The 22,871-nt window shown below is 42.6% G+C and overlaps 1 protein-coding gene and 1 long non-coding RNA gene across 3 annotated transcripts in view; one reads left to right on the forward strand and one right to left on the reverse strand.

The window, feature by feature from the left end:
• The window catches only part of dnmbp (dynamin binding protein), a 67,091-nt gene that overhangs the window by 19,149 nt on the left and 25,071 nt on the right, over nucleotides 1-22,871 (forward strand). The window contains exons 2-4 of one of the 2 annotated variants that reach the window (XM_050059733.1): nucleotides 1,267-1,421; nucleotides 2,694-2,816; nucleotides 7,358-9,562. In XM_050059733.1, coding sequence (XP_049915690.1) covers nucleotides 1,277-1,421; nucleotides 2,694-2,816; nucleotides 7,358-9,562 — 2,473 coding nt within the window. In that variant the 5' untranslated portion in view covers nucleotides 1,267-1,276. Of the gene's footprint in view, nucleotides 1-1,266; nucleotides 1,422-2,693; nucleotides 2,817-7,357; nucleotides 9,563-18,786; nucleotides 20,680-22,871 lie in introns of those variants that run through there. The other variant, XM_050059734.1, reaches the window with a different exon arrangement.
• On the reverse strand, nucleotides 17,047-18,589 carry LOC126399633 (uncharacterized). Its single transcript, XR_007570917.1, has 3 exons — nucleotides 18,186-18,589; nucleotides 17,343-17,514; nucleotides 17,047-17,254 (listed from the first exon to the last, which is right to left on the reverse strand). It is a non-coding gene; the product is annotated as an uncharacterized LOC126399633 (long non-coding RNA).

Raw genomic sequence — 22,871 nt, forward strand, 5'->3', positions numbered from 1 at the left:
AATTCTTGAAACTGACTCAAACCGCTACAAAAAGACTCAAAACAACCACAAGGGGATACAAAAAGACCATAAAGAGACGCAAAAGAACTGCAAAGACTACAAAAATGGGTAAAAACAACCACAAAGTGACACAAAATTACTTAAAAAAGACCACAAACCACTTTAAAGTCTGTGTGTCTTTCTCTGATGTACAGTAGGAGAGTTAGTGGGGTCCTTTGCATATCTGTGCCTACAGGCCCATTGTCTCATTATCCACCCAAGTCTCTCTGACAGTAAACGTATTATCTTTGGGTTGTGAACAAAACAAAACATTTGAGGACATCATCTCGGGATTCAGGAAACGCTGATCAACGTTTTTCAGCATTTCCTAACATTTTACAGACCAAAAACGAATCAATTAATCAAGAAAATAATCAATAAAATTGTTAGTTGCAGCCCTGTTTTCCACCAAATTTTATTTGTACTGCTCTTGTCACAGGAAACAAGTTTAACGGAAGTCATGTATTTCTAAATAAAGCTAAGATCATTAACCACCTGGGTTATACTGTATTTATTCAGGTGTTGCATTCATTTCCTTATACCGAGTGCTTCAATGTAAGAAACTCATTTCAACAGATCTTCAATAGAATTAGATGTAAATTCATATTTTTATTGTGTCATACAAACCCAGCAAGAAGGAATGTCAAGACAGCTTATATGGTGACTATTTATGTGAGAGGCACAAAGGTCAAAGGTCAGAGATAACATACAGTAGGTAGAAAAACTTGACTTGCATGTGAGTGTGTGAGCTGTAAAATATCTACTGTCACATCGACCATCTGTCGTTCACCCAGATTACACAGAGGCGTAGTCACCGTCCATGTCTAACCCTTGTGTCCTCCTGAGGGAGCAGAGAAACAGGAGAAGGATAACAGAGTGTTGAGGAATGTCCTTCAACCTCCTTAAGTACAGCTCTCTCTTTTGCTTTTGTGCCCTTTTTATTGCAGGTTTCTCACGCTCTCCCTCCCCCTTTCATTTGGTGTTGGGAGGCATTTGTTGATTTGTATGGCGAGGATTTTGAATAGCAGCAGTGTGCCTTTGTTTAGAAAACTGAGACGCTCTTCCTCATGGGAAAGAATTCTATATACACTGAAGTTTCCTAATCAAAGTTTGGCATTTTGTTATCGATCCTAACTAGTCTCCATTCTGTGTGGCCCTTGTCATGCTTTTTATTTTACAACGGTACAAGAATGATCTCTTCATCTCTCTTTTTTTTTATCTCTGCAGGTTATGAGTAATGGAAGCAGGATCGGTGGTGCGTGCAGTCTTTGAGTTTCTCCCCAGTGTATCTGAGGAGCTGCCACTCTTCACCGGTGATGTCATCGAAGTGCTCAGCGTCGTAGATGAGTTCTGGTTGCTTGGTAACAAAGATGGCGTCACAGGTAAGGTGTCAGGGGTCATTATTACTATAGATAAAGCCATATGCTGCCATATGCTATGAATATTTCTAGAAGAAACACTGTGTTTACCACTAAGAACTCTTTACAATCTGTACAACATACAACACCCTCTGTCACTGGACGCTCACAGAGGATAAGGAAAAACTCCCCGCCAAAAAATCCATTCACGGAGAAGAAGACACATCCATAAGAGCAGCTGAGGAGAAATCTTTCTTCCAGGATAAACCGACGTGTAATAGATGTCGTGTGCAGAGAATAAACCAATATAATAAAATCACAGTACCGACAATCCACATGAGAGAAGCTGACTGTAGTTGATTATAAAATAAGCCACACTGGAAACTGTTGGTGACATATTGGTCTTTCATTTTGGAGTTGAAGTGTGTGTGTGTGATGCTTTCTAATTATTGTTTGACATGGTTCACTTCCCCTCTGAGTTTTGTAGTACATGACACTATACATAGATGGGGTTGGAGGGGTGCAGTGGATTAAAATCCAAACATTCTCACCCTTAATCAGGTCCGATGATTGAGAATAATGAATGAAAACTACTCTGAAAAGTGAAGAATTAAGTTTTTTGGATCATACTTTAATAAATCATTTCCTACACATTAAATAGTGTTTGTTTCCTTTATCTCTTGATTTTGCTTTAAGCAGAGGAAAAGGTGACGGATCACAGTGCATTTTGTCCAGAGTGAGAAGTGTCCATAATTGCTTCCTCGCTTTCTCTGCCCTTGAAGGGGTTTACTCACAGAAATCCACTTAACTTTTCCAAGAGCTAAACGTCACTGAAGATGAGAAAGGGGATTCCCTCAGAGGGGAAGTCAGTGCTGGCTCGCTTAAACCGTGTTCTCTTGGAAAACATCGATCATATCAATACATTTATGGCATGACTTCCCTGGAAAGATGAAAACTGCCTTTTGTTACAGTGTAAAATGTCGTCTTGCATAAACTGAAGTGAAGGGAAGTGCTCTATTCAGATAACATGTTCTTTTTATTTTATTGAACCCAGCTGTTTTTAATAATGTCAGCATTCTCCAAATATTTGAGTCTGTCTGTGGCCACTGCAAAACTACAAAGTTATACCTGAATTGCTCCCAGTATTGACAGATTAGTGTAGATTTCAGTAGCAATCTACTGTTAAACAGTTGGCTTATTAGTCTATCTTATAAAAACTAATTATTTAATTCAAGGAAACAGAAGTGTCATTATGTTCACTGTGCTTGTCTTCCTCCCTCTGTCTTCTGTCTCCAGGTCAGTTTCCCACCACCTTTGTGGAAGAGATCACCATCCCCAGCACCAAGCCTGGAGACAGACTCTACGTGTGCATCAATGACTTCAGCTCAGCAGAGCCGGGAAACCTGTCCCTCAAGAGAGGTACGGGCACGCGCTGCACACAGACACTCATCACTGTTAGAGTAAAGATTCAAAATGGATCCTGGTTGACTTTTAGCAGTGACACAAATGTGTTTTAAATACTACTTCCGTTAACTCATGTCTTCTCACTTAGTTTAATGCTGCTTGTTGATGTCGCTGTGCTCAGGTAAATTGTTTGTTTTGTGTTGTAGTGTAGTTGTGATGTGTTGGACATTGTGACCTGACTGGTACCTTGTCTCCACTGACACAAACTGGGACCCATGAATGCTACCAGAAATGAGAATCAAACTATCCACACCAGAATGCGTAAACAAATTCAAATGCTCACGGGTGTTGCTGCCCTCAGCAGTCTACCCTGTGTTACCTCTCTCAGTGACAGCTTACTGGCTCCAAACCGTAGTTGGGAACTAGCTTGGCTCCTTATTAGCTGGTAACTAGCTCCTAGCGGTCCAGACCACTCTGCAGAAGGATGGATGGCGAGGCGTTCAGGTGCCGTTCACCAACACTGTTTTTTTGCCGTCTTCACCACAAAACAATAAACACAGCCTTCTCATAAGGCTGAACAGTAGCCCTGAGCTCATCTAGAGTCTTAATTCTGCTGACTGTCGTCACTCTTACCCACCCGTCTTCTTCACTATGACACCCTGAGAGAGCTGCTTCCCTCCATACACACCATGAAGTACACGTCATACCCTCACAGGTTACCCACAAGGCTACTGCCTTTTAAGGGGAGAAAGGGTGAGCCGGTAACACCTGTCACAAAGGTAGGAAAGTGTGCATTCGAACGTTACTTTTTCAAAACACCTACTGGAGATCACATCACCATTGATTTCCATTGAATTTAGTGATGTAGGAACTCACTTAAACATTTGATTGATGCTCTGGACATGCAAAAGTTTTCCTTCCACTCCTCATTGACAACAATCCAACTCTCGAAATCACCTCACCATCTGCTGGTTTGACCAGGCGTCATCTAAAACCACCGTTTCTAGTAGACTAAAAACCGTGCACGCTGAGATGGACCAAATAACATTGAGTGTGGATAAGGAGACAGCTGTGGTCGGCCATGAAGTGGTGCAGAAATGCTAAGTTTAAGTATAAAATAGTTATTATCTCATGTCTTGACAGCAATTATCTGTTCATAAAAACATCTTTTTACATGTAGACAGGGCCTTAATTGCAGTATTACCAGGTATTATTCCAATAACTAATACAAAATAAGGAACATATAAAAGTAGGGATGCACTGATATGGATTTTTTCAACTGATACCAATAATGGATAATTACCTGCTTCTCATGGCCTGTAACTGATAACGATAACCAATAATTTCACACTGTTGTATTCTAAAAAGGTCCTGTTTGTGCATGTGTGTGTCTTTTGGACCTGTGTGTAATTGACAAGCAAGAGTGAAAACATTGAATTTCCCCTCAGGGGGATTAATAAAGTAAATAAACTTAAAACTTAAACTTAAACTTAAGAAAGGCTGAGATGTAGGAAGAAAATATGTCTGATTTAATATTCCACAGCTCTGACCGAATCAAATCAAACTGACATCACTATTGTTAACAACAAAAACAAACAACAGTTCTGACTCTTCATACCTGCGACATTAGGCTGTGGAAAAGAGAGATTATGTGGGGTATTGTCAAATGACCTACCCTCACCACCCCTGCCCCCATATAACCCTACACTACAGATGAACAGAATAAAGACAAGGATGTGAAAGTAAGACGAATTTTAACCATATTATTGGTGCTGTCTATCGGCTTTAATTTTAATGCATAATTAGAAAAATGTCCCATTATCATGCATCCCTAAATAAAAGCCTAATTCTGTCTAGAAACCACACTGTAACAAAGCGAGCCCCTGCTGCAGTGCTCATAGTGAATGGAGACAAGACACTGGTTTTCCTTCGTGGCTTCCTCTCTGAAAGGGAATCTCAGTTTCAGAAAATGTTTATGCTACACATTCAGAGCTTATCCAGTCATTTTAAATCAGCATAATCAACTCTAACCCAGAGCTGGAAACAAAACAGCAAAGGACTTGTGACGTCTCTCTGGCCTCGTGGAGCTTCTCTAGAAAATTGATCAGTGAAGAGGGTAAAGGTCACTTTGTGCACCTAAAGGGAATTTCAGAAGACAAGTTAGAACTGATGCACCTAGGAGCAAAATTTTAAGGAACCAGCTACAGCTTCAGCCACAGACGCAGGTTTACATCTGATGTCGTATTGCTCGGTTTCTATTTTGTTTAGGGCCATTAAAGTAGCATTGATTCTTATGAGGAATGCTAAATTCTTACGCCAAAACAGAATTTTCTTTTTTACATTTTGGGGATTATCTACTGTAATTCTGTTAGGTCCAGCATGAAGATCTCTATATGTGGTTAACATATAGATTTGGCAGAGGGAAATTCATTGTTACAGCAGCAGTTTGACAGAAACAGAGTGTTGACATGATAAGAGAACTACACACAAAGTTGTTTGTTTGTCTCATAAAGTTGAGGATAGGTCCACTGTATAAGCGTGTGACTTCTTGACCTCTGCTGACACACTTCTTATTTGTCATTATCTGGATTGTGTGCAGCACTATGTGTGTACAAATGAAATAGAAATAAAAGAAATAAAATAAGCACTCAAAGTTACCTTCCAAAACTCCCCACTAGATGTCCCCAGATGCCACACTACCTGCCAACCTACACAGTCTGTCTTCAGCTGATGTCTTTTCTTTTGAAACTGTCGCATGTGATTTAATTAGTTGTGTTTGTTTTCTGATTTTTCATTCAACAACACCCTCAGGCATACAGCACTGATGTTTGCAGAGATCCTTTACTTTGGTAAAACTTTTCATTCTTGTCTTCTTATGTCATTAGAAGTTCTAGTAGTGGTCATAGTCGTACATAGTAGTAGTTAAAGTACTTGGTATACAATGTGAAGTCATGTCTTTGCTCTTAAACAGCCCCAATTATGACAAATATTCATATTTTTTTACTTTATTTTCACTTAATCCATGATCAAAAGTGATATTCCAGTGAAGTTTTGTATTGTCTTGGATAAATAACACTTCCTGGATCACAGGAAACTGCCTTTACCGGCCATGTGAGAGTTGAAAATGTTCATTTCCAGTATGATTTTCCATGGACATTATTGGCTGTGTCCCAGTTTTGCTCCCAGACACAATGGGAGGTGGAGCCGCTGGTCTTTGGAATGTGACCCCCATGACTTCTGTCTGACCAGTCAACATTCCTGTAATCCCTGATTCTCCAGATATATTAGCTCCAGATATATGACCCTAGAACACTTATTAGGAATGCAGTAATAAAGGTTAATGGGGATAATGTGATGTGAGCAGTGAGTGTTTCATTGCAGGTCTTCTGAATCCATTCATGTTGAAGGGGACCTGTTATGTTTCCCTTATTTTCTGTCAGATATATAATGTTATTATGTCAGATGTTTATACTAAATTAAAAAAGCATGTAAATATGTTCTAATAGAGAGCTCCAGCAGTGCAAAGTGTGAAAGAAGAAAACAACATAAGCTCAGGCGCACCTGCTGGCCGTCCCACAAGAAGCATGTAGCCGCTATAGCCTTGTTCATTGTGTAATTAATGTGCTAACTGGTTTAATTAGAAGCTCTTTTAACACAGAGATCATGCTATATGACAGCTATCAGTCCCTTCTTTACGCCACTTCTGCAGTTTTACACAGAACCAAACAACGACAGCATCCAGTGTGTGATTTTAGATAGCATGCTGGCATCCAGGGAACCTATATATCTATAGTTTTCTTGCCAGCATCTCAAAAGCAAAAGAGGTTTGACGGGCGTGACATGTAACACAACATCATTGGCCTCTATTGTGACGTATAACCTATGCATCTGCAGCGCTTTATAAACAATAACAGTCTTTTATCGTCACCTCTTATGTGGCGGCTGATCTCGTCCTCTGCTCGGAGAGTAAGGAGCTCCTGGACCTCACTGTCTCCTCAATTTGCGGACAATTTCCACTGCTGTTGTTCTTCTTGGAGTTAGCTGCTAACTGCTTTTTGAATCTCCTGGCGCTGGGTCGCACACATAACACATAATCAAAACGTCATTCCTGTCCCGTCCTGCCGGCTGTCCCTTTTACACAGACGTTGATTTGGTGATGTTACTATCTCTGCTGCCGGCATAAAGACAAGACAACACTCTTTGTCCCCCTATACAGCGATCGTACCTTTTATAAAGAACAGCGAGGCAGCATAATAGCATAACATTGCCACCTTGAGCAGGCAGTTCCGAAGCAGTTAGAGAATCAGAGGGATATAAACAAAATACAAACAGCCTGCATATGCTGTTGTTATCTTTATATCCTGAAGCTTTCCTGCCGTGTGCATATTTCTCAGTGTTTATGATTCTCTTCTCGTCTGTTTTACCTAAAAAACACTTTAGAACAAAACCTGAGTCTTTTTGTTGACTTTAACTGTGACATAAAATGTTTTCCTTCAACATGATTCACATCAGTAATATGAATATTAAAGTGTTCCCTTTATTCCGTGTCTCTGCAGGGGATGTGGTAGTCGGAGAGGCTGGAGGGTCCATGGACCTCGGAGAAACCTGGCAGCGTGGTTGTAACGCCTGGGGCACCCGCGGTCTATTCCCCACGTCATGTGTGAAGGAGCTGACCCTCTCCGGCCGCTCCAGGCAGCTGTCTGAGCGCTCAGCTCAGGCGCAGGCTTCAGAGCTCCCACCTTACGCCCTAGGCCAGGCGCGGGCCCTTATGAGCCTCCACGCGCAGCTCAATGAGGAGCTGGATTTCCGCGAGGGCGACCTGATCATCATCACAGGCCTCCCCGAGCCGGGTTGGTTCCAGGGGGAGCTGGATGGCCGCAGGGGCATCTTCCCAGAGGGGTTTGTGGAGCTCCAGGGATCTCTCCGATCACCTCAGGAGCCACTGGACTGCCAGTATTTGAACAATGACTCAGAACAGTTTAGCTACGAGGACCCTTATGATGCAGGAGAGGGGACTGAGGAGGAAGGTGTAGAAGAAGGAGAGGTGTTTACAAGAGAGGAAGAGGAGCAGAAGGAGGCAGTAATAGAAGAGGAAGAGGAAGAGGAGGAGGAGGAGGGTGGTGTCTATGTAGTGGCACTGTATGAGTTTCGGGCTATGGAACCAGGCGAGTTGGACTTTGATACGGGGGATCGCATCCGTCTTATAAGCACTTTGGAAGATGGTTGGCTGGAGGGGTCGCTGCGAGGGCGGCGTGGTATTTTCCCTCATCGTTTTGTCAAAATGGAGGATGACGGGCAGAAAACTGCAGAGGAAACACATGTTGGGGAACCAGAAGACGACAAAGAGAACAGCTCAGGTCATCTTTGTCCCAATGGGTCAGAGAACGACCGCGAATGGAGGACATATGAGGATCATACAGTGTGGGACCTGGACTACTTTGAGAAGACTGAGGAGCAGAGATGGCAAAACAAAAGCACTGGAGCTCAACCTAACAACAGAGGACAGAGAGATGGGGGTGGCAGGCCTGACTCTCAGCCACATAGACCTGTCCCTCCAGCACAGAGAGGGCCCGAGAGACCCAAATCCACTCCTCCAGCAAGACCCAGACTCCCATCTCGGCCTAGCTTGCCTGCACGTAGCCACAGACACCATGGCTCATCTTCTGGTGCACATCGGTCGAACTATACCAACGGTAACTCTCGATCCTTACAGCCTAAACTAACTCATAGCCAAACCCTCCCTCATAGCACTCAGTCTGGGTCGTCTAAAAACAGCAGATACCACCAGAGGCAGACAAAGGATGATGCCACTCCCAGTCACAGAAGCGGCAGTCTTGGCCAGGCGTTATTGAACCTCGTTGAGGACCATAGGCAGAAGAAGCTAACCCGCCATAGTAGTGTCAGTGATGCTGATATGATGAGCACTGAGGCACGGCAGCGTTCCCAGCAGACGATACGTGGCTCCAATGGTTTAATGCCAACTTCCTTCACCCTAGATGCCCTGGCAACCTCAGCTGGTGACCTGGAGGCCAAGCTGTCCCAGCAGCTTTTTGAATTTGAGAAAAGCTTGACTTCTTCGTATAGCGATACAAACATGAGCTCTGCCGCTTCTGCAGGTGACATGAGCCAGCAATCCAGTATCTCACGCCACTTTTCTATAATGGACTTCAGCGATGAAAGCGATATCATGCGAGGGTCCTCACACTCACCAGTGTCCCACCTTTTGCAGTCGAACTCTGCCTCTTCCTCACTAGAGAGGCGCAGGACCCTTCGTCCTCCCCCTCCTCGTCCCAGAGTCCTTCGTCCCCCAGCCCCTGCTGCGTACAAACCAGCCCGCCCCGCTCCACGTCCCCCTCCTCGGTGCCCGAGACAAAACACCGCTCCTCCGAATATCTTCTACACCCCTGACGAGCCAGCCGCAAACCTCCTGGACCAAATATCAGAAGGGCAGGCGGAGTTCGGTGACCTTGCGGCCGCCCAGGAGCATGAGATCCAGTGCCAGCTGGAAGCTGAGAAAGAGCTGGAGAGAGAGATGGAGCTGGAGAGACAGAGACAGAGGGAAGAGGAGGAAAGGTATCTGCTGCTGCTACGGCTACAAGAGGTGGAGCACGACATGGAGGCATATGCACACACGGCGGAGGAGCTCAGGACCATGCTGGAGGAGGAGGAGGATGAGACGGCTCGCATGCAAGCCATGGAGAATCTGGAGTTCTGCAACTACACGCTGGAGACGCTGGCCCTGGAGCAGCAGCAGCTACAAGGTAAGACTGTTGGGCAGTGTACTGGGAGTAGGAGAAATGTTGTGGACATTCATGCTTTTATTAAACAGTTGATAGTAGAGTGACGTTAATAACATGCAGTAAAGCTTCCAGCCTGGAATCATGTTGGGATCAAGAGTTTCATGAGTCTTTGGTTAGACCCAAAATTGGACTTTAGAGGTTAGATAACATGATAGAACTGACGAGGTTGGTTTGATTCAGCACTTTACACTGGTGTCTTTTTCTCACAGATGCCTCACTGAAGATATATATCGTGTATCCAGTCAGCCTGAAAATACAGAGAAATGATTTTTTGTCCATATCGCCCAGCCCTAATCCAGAGCCAGTGTTTGGTTTGTCCATTCTTGGATACTGTAGAAACAATATGACTGTGTATGTAGATATAAACAGCTCATTCTAAGGTAACAAAAACAACAATTCGTAGTTTCAGTTGATTATATACAAATGAAAACATATTATATTCCATATCTGCCAATGGACGCCCCTAAATCCTACACACTGGAGCTCATCTGCAGGCTTTAACAACTGACATTAAGAAAAGCAACACATCAGAAAGAGAGCAAGCAAGCAGCATTAGCCGTTTCCTTTTCAGTTTAAAAGTCAGCTAGTTACTGTGGCAGGAGACGATAGATGGAGACGATGCAGTAGAATTTGTTTTACTTGACGTCATAGTTGACTTCTAAGGCCCTGCAGGGTAGCTCCAATGGTAATACGCAGTCAGTGAAGACAAAATGTAATATAGCAGGAATCTAACTGTAAGCCAGTGCTTACCAGATTTCCTCTTTGACTTGTTATGCCGACACACACACACACACACGCACACACATGCACACACGCACACAGGGGAACTATTTATTTAAATTCCACTGTAAACTATGCAAACAAGACATCCCTATTTACTGTCCACAATGATCGACGGAAGCAGGATTGTGTATTTAAATTAATGTGTGTGTGTGGAAGTTGCTTTGTCTCGCTACAGTGGTAATTTAGAAAAGTATAGTGGATTTGGCAGAATCAGCATGTTGCTGCAGGGTTTAGGTGGAGTAAGCGGAAACGAGTTTGTGAGTTTGAGAGTTGCTGTTTGAAATAAATGATGTTTCTAAGTATTCAAAGTTAACGGCTCAAACAACAGTAGTCGTAGAGCCAAAGCTTGTTTCTGCCACCTCGTACTGTCTGGGTGCACGGAGCTGTCTCTGGCAGCCCAACACTTTTTCACATAGGTACGAGGTGAATTCCTGCACATGGTGAGAGGTTAAGCAACGCACGTGGGCCTCTGTCTCTTTTTCCACTCACTCCCTCTTTCTTTGAGTCCCTCTGTCTCTATCCAAGTGTCCTACCTCCTTCACCTTCCTCACAGTTCCCTCACTCTGCACCTTTCATCCTCATCCTCCTCCTCCTCCATCATTTGCTCTTCTTCAAAAGGAGTGAGGAGGGGAAACGCGTTGGATGTGGTTTTTGGGATTTTGGCAGTAGTGGAGACGGACAGGGGATGGCACACTCCAGAGCGCGACCCAAAGTGTGGTTGTGGCGAGCTGTGACTTGGCCCGTGGCTCACCTCTCCACACTGTTTGGACTCGGGAGGGAGGTCAGGTCCAACAGAGTGGCAGGTAGGCTGGAACTTGGTGATTATCATGAGTGAGTCGGAAACTATTTTGCAATTTATATTTATGACGGTGTTAGGGACATTACGTTTTAATTATTAAAAGCTTGGTAATAAAAGAGAGCGGCAGATTATATGAATTTATTAACCATCAGTGACTTTGCCAAACTCTTTGCACAACGGTAGCTATCACTTAAACGTCACTGCGTCATCTAGCTCTGCTGTGATTGGTCCAGTCTGAGTCTTGCATGTTCTGCTTTGGGATGTCTGTTTGTTTGACAACAGATATCACAGTCTACAGCCGCAGACTGAGACCACCGAGGAGCATCAAACTGTGTAACCCCTTCTGTAGGGAGGAGAGCTGAAACAAAGGACACTGACATGATATTCACCTACATTAGGTGCACTTTTACTTTATATGATGTACAATATTACTTTTCAATATCATGATCACTTGTTAATGTAGTGCAGTATCATTTTGTCAAATCATTTGCAATGCTACTTCACATTGTTATATCATATTCAATATAACATTGATTATCAGGCGCAGTTTTCCACTATTTTAGTTCATTTTTAGTTCATTCTTACTCCTATTGTTTCTCTATTAAGCACTGTTTTTTGCTTCTGCTCCTTGAAAACACTTCTGTCTTGTATATTTGTATATTTTGCCAGATCTTTAATACCCTGTTGTTTCTAAAACTGGTCCCAGTGAGTGATCCCAACCCGATTGACTGTTGACCCCACTGATTGTTACTGGTTGTTGGATGTTAAATTGGAGTTACTGTAATTTGAAGAATTCTCTGGCACAAGAATTTCCTGCGGGATAAATAAAGTTCTGTTGAATTGAATTGATTTGACAATTTCTGTTAAATTGAAATTAAATTAAATAATAACAATAATAATAATAATACATTTTATTTGTATTGCACTTTACATTTTAGCAATCTCAAAGTGCTACAGAGCAGGATAAAAAAAATTAAAACAGATTAGAATTAATACAATTTAAGAATTATTAAAAAATGATTAGAGACAATAAATAGTTAAAAGGAGAACCTATAAAAAACATCAGCACCATGTGACGTTTGACGTTTTCCATATTTGCCTGATACACCCAGAGGTATCAGGCAAATATGGACAGTGTCACAAATCATTGAGCAAGACTTGTATTTTCTGGCAACATTGGAGGTGTGGGGGCAAAAATCGATACAGTATAGTATTGAGATATTTTGTGTGTCAATATTGTGTTGATACACAGCTTCCAAGTGTCATTTTTATTAATTATTATTGTTAGTAAATGATTAATATTGCAAATACAAATTCATCTTTTGTGATCAAATGTTTATGTAGTTTCTTTGCAAAATAATAATAAATCAAATAAACATAGCCTCATCTCACCCATATGTGTCCATATGTTTTTGCGGTTGTTGCAATCTCTGAAAGAAAAATCGACCTATTATCTTACCCTTCCCTTCCCTCCCAACCCTGGCTGACTAATGATGACCTGTGATGGAACAAGAGAAGGAATAAAAAAAAAAAAAAAAATATTAATAATAATAATAAATGCATGCAGCAATAAATAAGATGAGAAAAAAATGAAAAACTAAAAAAAATGAGAAAAAATAAAAAATAGACTAAATAAAAATAACCTTCAAAAATTGAAATAACCTTTAAAAATTAAACTTTGCCTGCTGATATCCGATAAGCCAATATTTAAAGACTCATTTGACCGATACCGATATCAATATATCCACTTTTTTACTCACCTTATCTTAGTGATCAACAAGTCTCTTCTGTAGTGGAATTAACGTCATATTATGCATGCATAGTCTTTCTTGTGATGGCCCACCAGCAGATGGAGACATGAAATACAATACTTTTCAGTGTATGAAATATTCATTCATTGTGCAATATAAGGACAAGTATGTTGGACTATTCTAATAGTTCATTTTAAAGCCAATATTGTCCAATACCAATGGCATACCGATGTTATCTGAACACACAAACCACTCACTTGCTCTTGATAGCGCCATTTGTGTTTTAGTGATGGCCATTGTAGTTAGCAGCCCCTCTGTGACTTGAGCGTTGGAAAAACACTAATTTTTGTTGTTGTTTTTTTAATGTGAAAATGCTCTTTTTGGTGTTTTTACTGGTTTAAATCACCGGGTCAGTTTGCTAGGAAGAGACGTCTGTAGCAAAACCCCCCTGAGTGTCTGGAACAGAGATGAGCTGAGCACAAATTAAATTATCAGAGAAAATAGATCAGGTCACATTAGCTTGCGCTGGGCAAGCAGCCTACCTGTGATATGCCAAATAGTGTCTGAGGAATGCTGATTTGTAACATGATCTCGCGCCAGGCCGTACCCATATCCACAGCCGGTCTTCAAGGTGAACAGCCTCTGGCATGTTAGATCAAGGTAGTTAAGGGAAGTCCGCAAATCAGATCCGTAAAGCTAACTGCTTTATTCAGTGTTTTTACCGGTTTGAATAAACTGGTCCGAGACCTCTGTGGATAATTCCGCACCCGCTAAAAACCACCTGAACAATGGACATTATTTTTCTTGATATTGTTGCTTTACATCAGATGCACTTGCATCAGCTCTCTCAAACACACACACACGTCCTCACTCATTCAAAAGCTTTCAGTCTAATCACCGCCAACAGCCAGGTGTCTTTGTCATGTTAATGTCTCTCATTGTACACTGTAATCAATCAAAGTTTCAATGACCTCAGTGATTGACAATCAAACACTGATTGTCAGTCACAGTTGAGGCTATTGTTCCCGTGCTCTGTGCCCATCTTGCTAAAGTAATCTGATTACTGCCGGATGATAATCTAATTTGATACTTTTTCTTTAATCTTGTTTGTCATTTTACCAGTAAACTAATAATCAGTAGTATGTGTTCCTATTCTTGTGACATTCAAATGAGTCACATCCTGTCACTTAATGCTTTTCAATGGATGATATTTATGTCTGTGAATGACAGGTATCAGCCTGAGGGCAGGAACTCGTCCCGCTGGCTACAGGTGCCTCTAAGGGTCATGCAACCAAATAGTTTCCATTCACTCATCACACTGCAGGAATCCCCACGCCCTCCTTTCACAGCCATAAAATCAGATATTCAATCTCTGTTTTTCCTTTGATAATTTCCACACTGTAAAATGTGTAAATGGACTGAGATAGTAACTTGATTTATGCGCGCCGAGGGAAAGACAGCCGTGCACGCTCCCACTGCACAGTGTTTGATATGGTAATTATCGACACATTACTCGGACACAAAAGCTTTCAGTAGGTGTTGTTAGTAGGATATTTTGTTTCCCTTTGTTTTCCCTTTTAAAATGTTGCTGCTCACAGGAAGGTGTGTACAGTACACACCAAGCATACTCTCAGGACCTTTGTCATTCTACTGCTATGCATACACACACACGCACACACACACACGCTCACCCAGGAGTGAGTGTTTTTCCGTGCTTTTGCAGGGTGTGTTCCTGAGTGTGACGTTTGAAAGACAATGGCAGCTTATTGTTACAAGGCAGGGAGTAAACTTCAACATGGGCTCTGCCTGAGCTCCACTGTGCAGAGGCCGGCTCAGAGTCCCTGTAGAAGCTGAAAGAGGTGTGATACTAAGGAGCAAAACAGAAAGAAACAATCGTATGATTACAGAGTGTGACTGATATGATAGCTTTTCATTTTGTGTTTATCTGTAAGTTTTGAGTGAGTGCTGTGATGAGAGGGGTGATAAAGGTTTCACGCCCAGTCTGATTACGAACAGGTCAGGCTGTTGTTTGTGCATGGCTCTAAGGCTGGGCAGTATGGCTGACATCAATATTTTTCTGCTATCAGTATTAGAAATGGGACGATAAACTATTTTAGCACCGATTGTAATAAAAAGCACAATAAGTTAAGGTAATAGTGGTGGATTTCCATTGTCAGAATAATCCCAAATAACATGTCCCACAGCACCCAAGGAGAATGCTTGATAACCAACAATCAAGGAGACTCTGTAGAAACAGGCTGCATATGCACCAACATCAAAAAGCGCAAAAAATACAAAAAGATACACTATGCCGCATTTTCCTAACACAACATTGTACAGAGATAATTCCTCTCAGTCATCACTTACGGCCCAATTGTGTTTTCTCATATTCCTTTTATTTTCTACATTGCAGGTGTTAATGGGTGTATAGTCTTACAGCGTTCGGCTAGCGACCAGGTGCCAGAATGCAAGCAGCAGGCATCCAAGAGACACAACTACGTAAATTCGCAAATATAGCGAGGCGAAACACCAAGCAAGAGTGAATCCGGGGTTGGCTTTTACTTAAACTCTTAATGGCGAGCGTGTTAAGGAACAGTAACCGGACAATCCTGCATAGTATAACCATAGACTGTATATAAAGATGGATGACATGACACCTCCCCAAAAATGAAGCCAGAACACCTCGATCGCCCCCTGGTGGCTGACTGCAGTGTAGGTCATAACGCCCGCGCTCTTCATGTTAGTGGATAGGACATGGGTCAAACTAAAAAATCAAAGTACATATGAAATAAATTTTCCCCAAATATGTCTTCTGTCATTTAAGGTCATCTTTATCACGCTGCTGTATGTTCAAATGTTCCTTTATCTGATAAGTTTGTTTGTTTTTTTAAGTTATTTAATGCCATAAAACAGGGATTTTACACCATGATTGACAGTTGTGTGAGCCAATCGGTGGGCTCGCATTCAGTGTTGCTGCTCGTGATCAGTCGGACGTGTGTATGGGTGGGAAACTTGAGATCACTACTGTGCAGACTCTGGCTCCGAATGATGTCACCATAGCAAGATGGCAGCTGCCATATCCGGGATATTTTAGCTTCAAAAAAAGGTCACAGAACAATCAAATTGATGTTCTATTGAAGGAGCTGCGTTTTTCAGTTATACATCTGACATTTGAGAAAACTTTACATGTGTACAATAAAATTTCATTAACAGATTTCTTTATATTTGTATCATGATTGCTCACAATCATTTATTTGGACAACCACATTTTGAAACAAGACATCATCATTTAATCACGACACAACTCCACTGAAAGTTGATGCTGTATGTGCATCGCAGTAGTAAGTCAGTATCTTTCTCCTCAAGTATCCAAATCATGACTGATTCAGAAATTAATCATATTATATGAAGACGTCTCTGCTCTGTTCTGTTCTGTTCTCACACTCTCCTGCAGGTTTTACCGTCTCCATCTCTTTGTGTTTCATCTTCTATGTTTAAGCTTGTTGACCTTCAGCCTCACCTTATTCTTTAGACCCAGTGTTCCTTTTACCACAGCCTGATCCATTTAACACTGTTTTGAGGATCTGTTGCAGCTTCAGGTTTCCCTCAGTCAGCCCTACAAACTGGGCGACTTCTAGGCTGCAGACCATCTGATATATGACCTTATTCCTGGACCTGAAACATTGATCAAGCTCTCGACGGCTTCGTTTACATAACCTAACACAGCCACGGAGAGGAATGTTGTATTTGGCATTCCTGTAGTTGACACACGTCTACAGACACAGTTTCGGTCGCGTTCTGCTACTGAAAGCTGAGATGTTGAACACTGATAATTAAACAGTCTTACGTAAGAAGAGAACAATGTTTAAGTGAGATTTCTATGTTCGGCCTTGCCTTGTGAAACTGTCTGTGCTCAGTGGGAGTTTTAGTTTGTGCGCTGCAAATGTGCTCGTGATTTACAATAATTGCATTGTTTTTCTGGAAGCAAACAAAATAAGTTGCAGGTATTTCACACTGTGTGTTGTAAACAAGACACAATAGAGGTGCAAGATAAAATCAGCCAGTGTGAAGGTGTTTTGTAGTGTATACAGAGTATCTAAAAGCCTATTGTGGATTTGCTGGAGTCAGATTTGTTGTTTGAGCAGTTTTATTTAAGTAAAGGGCTTTGCACACCAAGTTCGTATTTTTGTGTGCATTTTTTTTTACGTGTTGTCCGATAGAAATCGTTGTGCAAAATGGACACATTTCCTCCCTTGCTTCTCTTCCCTGGAGTCACCTTCCTGGCTGTCGTCATTCTCCACCCGTGTCTTGCCTTTGGCACTGCAACAACTTGAGTTATGAAATGATACTGTGCAGTTATTAAATTTCACTACGCTGTAAGCATCGTCATTGCTGTTGTGCATGTTACCTTTGTCTTGGAAGATTCCAGGAAGGACATTGCATCCGTGTGTTTTCACTTCTTTTGTTGCTGGCCTGCCGTCCACTTCTGCCCTGTTCCTGTCTCTTGTTGCGGATGTATGCGTGCCGCAGGTTACGCCACATTTTCTTTACCGGTTCTTGGTCAAACAACTCTCTCTAGACTTTTGAAAGATGGAAAAAAATCTTAAAAAGACAGACGGAAGTTTTGGAGTTGATGTGTAAATGTGATCTACACAGCATGAGGTGGTATTTATTTATAAAGGTGCAACGATTTTGGACAAAAAAATACAGACTTGGTGTGCAAAGGCCCTTAGAGCTACAGTTTTATTGCCGTAAATGTTTCTGATACCCATATTTGTTCCAACCACAAACTAAATTTAACTCAAAATATAAATCCTTGAAAAAAAAACGTTGGTATTCCAGCCTCTAATTACACTTAGATTGTTTGAATTGATTGTAAACTAACACTATCCCACATGTGTGTGTATCACGTGCACTTGAGTGTATGCACGTCCTTTAAACCTGTCCCCTTGGTGCCTGCCTCTTTCATGGAGAGTTAAGGAGGGGGAGGGATATATTATACTCCAGCTTTATGAATAGGCCGGAGTTTTTTCTCACACTGAAAGATCGTGTCTCTTCTGAGAGCGAGGACAGTCCCCAACAATAGCTCATTGTGCACACCAGCAGCTACGTTTTCAGTAGCTGCCCCGGCTTAATCAGGCTGTGTACTCTCAGAAATCTCTCCCTCTCCACACTCATCTAAATTCAATAACCCTCCTTTGCTTAGATCTTTCACTTGTTTTCTACCTCACGCTTCTCTTGTAATCATTACCTCAAAAGAAAACTTGCTTCTGACAAAATCACGTGGACATCTTCATGTGTGAATGTTTGCTCCTCCCTGAAATGTAGAGCAAAGTCACACTGACAGACTGAAGTCAGTTTCAGTTTACCCACAAATATCGTGGCCTTTGGACCAGTGTTGAAAGTAAGGATACATGACTGGTTGTAAACACAGACAGGAATGAGTTGCGTTGGCTTGGCTCCAAAGGCTGCATTAATGACCTGCATGGCAGTGAAACCTGCAGGAAATAGCAGAAACAAAGAAAACAGGATACAAGGAAGGATGGAGGATTGTTCATCGCGGTGAAAACAAAAACATTTGGTGCCAAAAGTCTGAAGCAGCTCAGAGGCAGAGAGTGAAGTGAGTCTACAACTTCCATTAAAGATCAGGCAGACTGTTTTCCTGCAAACAGAGGTAGTAGCCAAGTGAAGCAGTGGGAGGGGCTGTTGGGCTAATCCTCCACTCATGTGACTCTACTGAATCATTAACCCAAGGAGGCCCCTCCTTCAATAACCCCACCCCCCTTCTTCCTCCACGATTCGCTGAGATAGCTGCGGGGAGGGTTTGACTTGGTTACACTGAGGGCTGGGAGGTGCTTGGGCCGGGCAGTCCTGCTGAGGCAGTGGAGAGGAGACAGAGAAAACAAGTGGGAGAGTTACAGACAATATGCCTGACAGGTGGAGTCTCCCACGGCGCTTTGTTATGGAATGCAGGAATCTTTGGAAAGAGCAAATAAGCCACGTTGAACGGGAAACTGTGTCGGCACCGTGTAGGCTGATTTAAACAGCAACAGCCATGAAGAGCCCGGTGGTTTATGGCAACCCAGCCATGTTCAGTCCAGTGGATTGGAACTATCCAGCTGGTCCCCCGGTAAGGAGAGGGAAGAGTGTGGAAGAGCTGGGGGATGCCGGCTGGGCCAGAGAGAGGGAGAGGATGGCCCATCTGCAACACCTACAACAACTACACCAGCTGCAGCTTCACCAGCAACAGGTTGGATATCCTGCGTATGGGTTTGTTTCTCCTGGACATCCACAGGGACCAGTCATGGTAGCAAGTCCCAGTGACCCACTTCCACCTCCAGGCTTCCCTGGCGGCATGATGGTGCCTGTAGGTGGGCCGGGGCCACCTGCTGTGCATGTGCCAGCTCAGTGGCAGCCACAATGGGATAACCAAGCCCCAATTAGACAGGGCACTGTCTGCCACCAACCTAGTTGGGAGTTTGATGACCCGCACAAGGCAGCTTTCCAAGAGAAGAGGCCTCAGGGCCAGAATGTTTACTTCCACCCTGGGTCAGAGGATGGCCACCTAAATGTGAGGATATCTGAATGGAAAGGCAAGCATTGTTTTTACCAGGGCCCTGAGGATTACAGCCAGCAGGACTACAACAGAGTGCCACAAGAAAAAGACAATAGTGACTTAAGAACTCATGAGGGGTATGATAAATTGGACGAGGACAGACGGAGAAGGGACGATTGGGGCAGAGAAAATGATCGATATGATCACAGGAGTCGCAGAGACTCGGAGGAGTATGATCACAAGGACAAATACAGGCAAAGGGATCATTATGACCGCAAATATGATGACCGCTATGACGACAGAGACCAGCGATATTATGACAGCAGGAAACAGCGTAAAAATGATTACAGAGAACGGGACAGTTACAACAGTGAGTATGAGGACTACTATGATCGTAAAGACAGATATGCTCGCAGAGACGATTACAGGGATAGTGACCACTACTATGAGCGTGACAGGGATTATTATGACTCTAAAGAGAGTGAGCGCTATAGAGAAAAGGAACACTACCGACGTAGAGAGGACGACCGCTACTATGATGAGCAAAAACGTAAAGACCACCACTATGAGGATCGATATGACCGCAGAGAAAACAACTACAAAGACAGGGATGATTACAACCGAAGGGGTGAGGACACCTACACCAGTAAAGGAAGGGGTCAGTATGACTCTGACCTGGACGAGCACCGTGGTTATAAGGAGTGGGACCACTGTGACAGGTACAGAGATTCAGGTGATGACGACCACCGAAGGAGGGACCGCTACAAAGCAAGGGATCACTATGAGCGGAGAACTGTGGACTATGACCATGAAGACCGCTACGAATCCAGAGAAGGGTATCGGTCCCCATGCAAGCCCAGAGACAGGTACCGAGATTTACGCTCACTATCCGTAGAACCGTATGAGGAATACCCCAAAAAAGGTTGCAAGACACACTGCGAGGAGTGGGTCGAGGAGCAGAACCAGAAGTTGGCGCTCAGGGGAATCCATTCTTTTGAGGATCCTGGTATATACGGGCACAATGACGATCAGGAAAAGGGATATGAGTCGAGCGCCGGGAGTGTTGGATCAAAACGGGGTCGCAAGCCTGTTTATGTGGGCTCACTGGATCGTAACAGCTTCTACAGGAAGACGGCTCCAAGCTCCCTGCGAAAGTCCAAGTTTGCCACCACAAGGAAGCAAAACAAAGGTAAACACAGGATTTTGTCATGTGAGGGAATGTATTCCACATGCTGTATTTGCACAGTGTGTGGGGCTTGTGCCATGCTCAGGTACAGCTCCACATTACTAAACTGATCTTAAAAAAAACAAAAGGGGACACATTGTTGGAAGGTGTTTGTCATTCCCAACTCCTGCAGATAAAACAGGGCGGGGATGCTGACAGTCTTTGGAGTCTCACTTCTTATCAGTGTTGACCTCCAGAGGTGCCTTTATAATCAATGCTGGGGGCTTCAAAGTGCTGAGTAGCCAGACTCACCTCCCTAGAAAGCGTGTGCTGGAACCTGTGTGTGTGTTTGTGTGTGTGTCAGTATCACCTGTCTCACAGGAAAGTAAGCTGTCAGGTATTCGTCCGCCAAAGAACCTGGAGAACAGGTTTTGTGGGTTCTTTGGTTTTTGTTTTCTCTGTCATTCTCCTTGTCTGCAGTTTTCCTGTTTGCTGCCAAACTCTGCATCACTGATGCTATGTGCACCTATAACAAGTCTGGTCAGTTCTTCCATGACGGAAAGGTCTGTCTCTTGCTGTCGTGGTTGTTGATCTCATACACGTACACTTAAGAACTTTATGGTGATCATAGTGGATCTGATTTAGAGATAATTTCAAGTTTATTTTGTATACAAACCATATCTTTATTTACTACATACACCTCAGCCCAAATGTTATAAAACTAGGGCTGCACAGTTAATTGAAATATTATTGAAATTGCAATATGGCCAAGTGCAGTATCCAAATTGCAGGAGGTGCGGAGAACAGAAGAAGATAGAATTTTTTTTGTTATTCTCACTTTGCAATATCTGTCGAAATAATTGCTATTTTATTAAATTTTATTTATTTACTTAATGTGCATTTAGTGCAGCCCTATACAAAACCCAGCAAGTTACCAAATACAGTGGACAGTCAATGAGGTTTGTTCTAACCAAACTGGTCTTTGTGATAATAAGTCATGTATTGAAACTAAACAAAACTTTACTAAACCCTAACCTCTAAAGCGCAGTATCATTTGAAATTTTTCAAAACCAATACGCAAGCTTCAGTTCATATAGCAAAACAACAATTTTCAACTTATTGACGCTTTTAGAAAAAGTTTGGGGGACTTAAAGATGTTTTGACCCCTTTTTTAATGAAAAAAAAAACAGTGTAGTGCATCAGTATCATATAAAAAACATACATGTACAATATAGTCTAAATCAGTGGTTCCCATCTGGTCCATCCACACGATTTCTCTTTAGTCATTAGTTCAAGGTCCACACAGTTTAATATATTCAGCATCATAAATGTATTTGGCCATGTCCTTGAGCAAGTTTGCTGTCTCTGACAAGTAGCTGTCCATTCTCTCAACCATTCTTTAGCAGGATGTGGCACTTCAAATCAAAAACTTTGTGCCAGAAATTCACTGTACCTCAAAATAAAGCAGGTTTTTTTTTTACAAACTTGACACTTTTGGGAGTCACTTGCCGTCCATTCAGAATGGACTTTTGGACCGTGACCTACCAGTTGGGAACCACTGGTCTAAATTAAGAAAAGTTTACTTGAGGAAATATCGGTCCAAAAAAAAATAGTAAACAAGCCTAAGGGCCCTGACACACCCAACGATCAGCTGTTGGTCACTGTCAAGCCATTGGTTAGTGTCTATTGCCCTAGTTTTTGCACTAGTCAGTCTTTGTCGGCTGTTTATCGGCAGATTCAGCATGATGAAATGGTGTCAGAGATGGCAGAGCCTGTCACTGAGAGAAGTTACTCTGATTGGCAGTTCAACTCTGTGTATGAGAAGAGAAACGGAAGTGAGGAAAGTAAACAAAACAAAACAAACTTGTTTTATTAAGTAGGATTATTACCTTTTTTTTTTAGACATACAGAAATGTTCTTTAATTGTTTGTGTTATTGTTCGTTAGTGCACTGTTCTCTCAACATCAGGTTGTGTTATTAATGTGCTAACTGGCTAATTAGCACCTTGAATCCGTCCTGTCCGGTGTTCCAGTTACCCTTTTCTGAATTAGGAATACAGACTTCCGCTACCTGCTGGTATGGAGAGTTATTCCCTTTCATGGAGGCGCAAAACTTACTTGTGAGTTGGCTGTATGCTGCGGTGTGTTGAAGTGCAACTTTTTGGCCGAGACACAGACAACTAGAGGCATTGCAACTAGTTCTTTAATGTGGGTTTG

This window comes from Epinephelus moara, chromosome 13, assembly GCF_006386435.1.
Source record: "Epinephelus moara isolate mb chromosome 13, YSFRI_EMoa_1.0, whole genome shotgun sequence".
Taxonomy (NCBI): Eukaryota; Metazoa; Chordata; class Actinopteri; order Perciformes; family Serranidae; genus Epinephelus; species Epinephelus moara.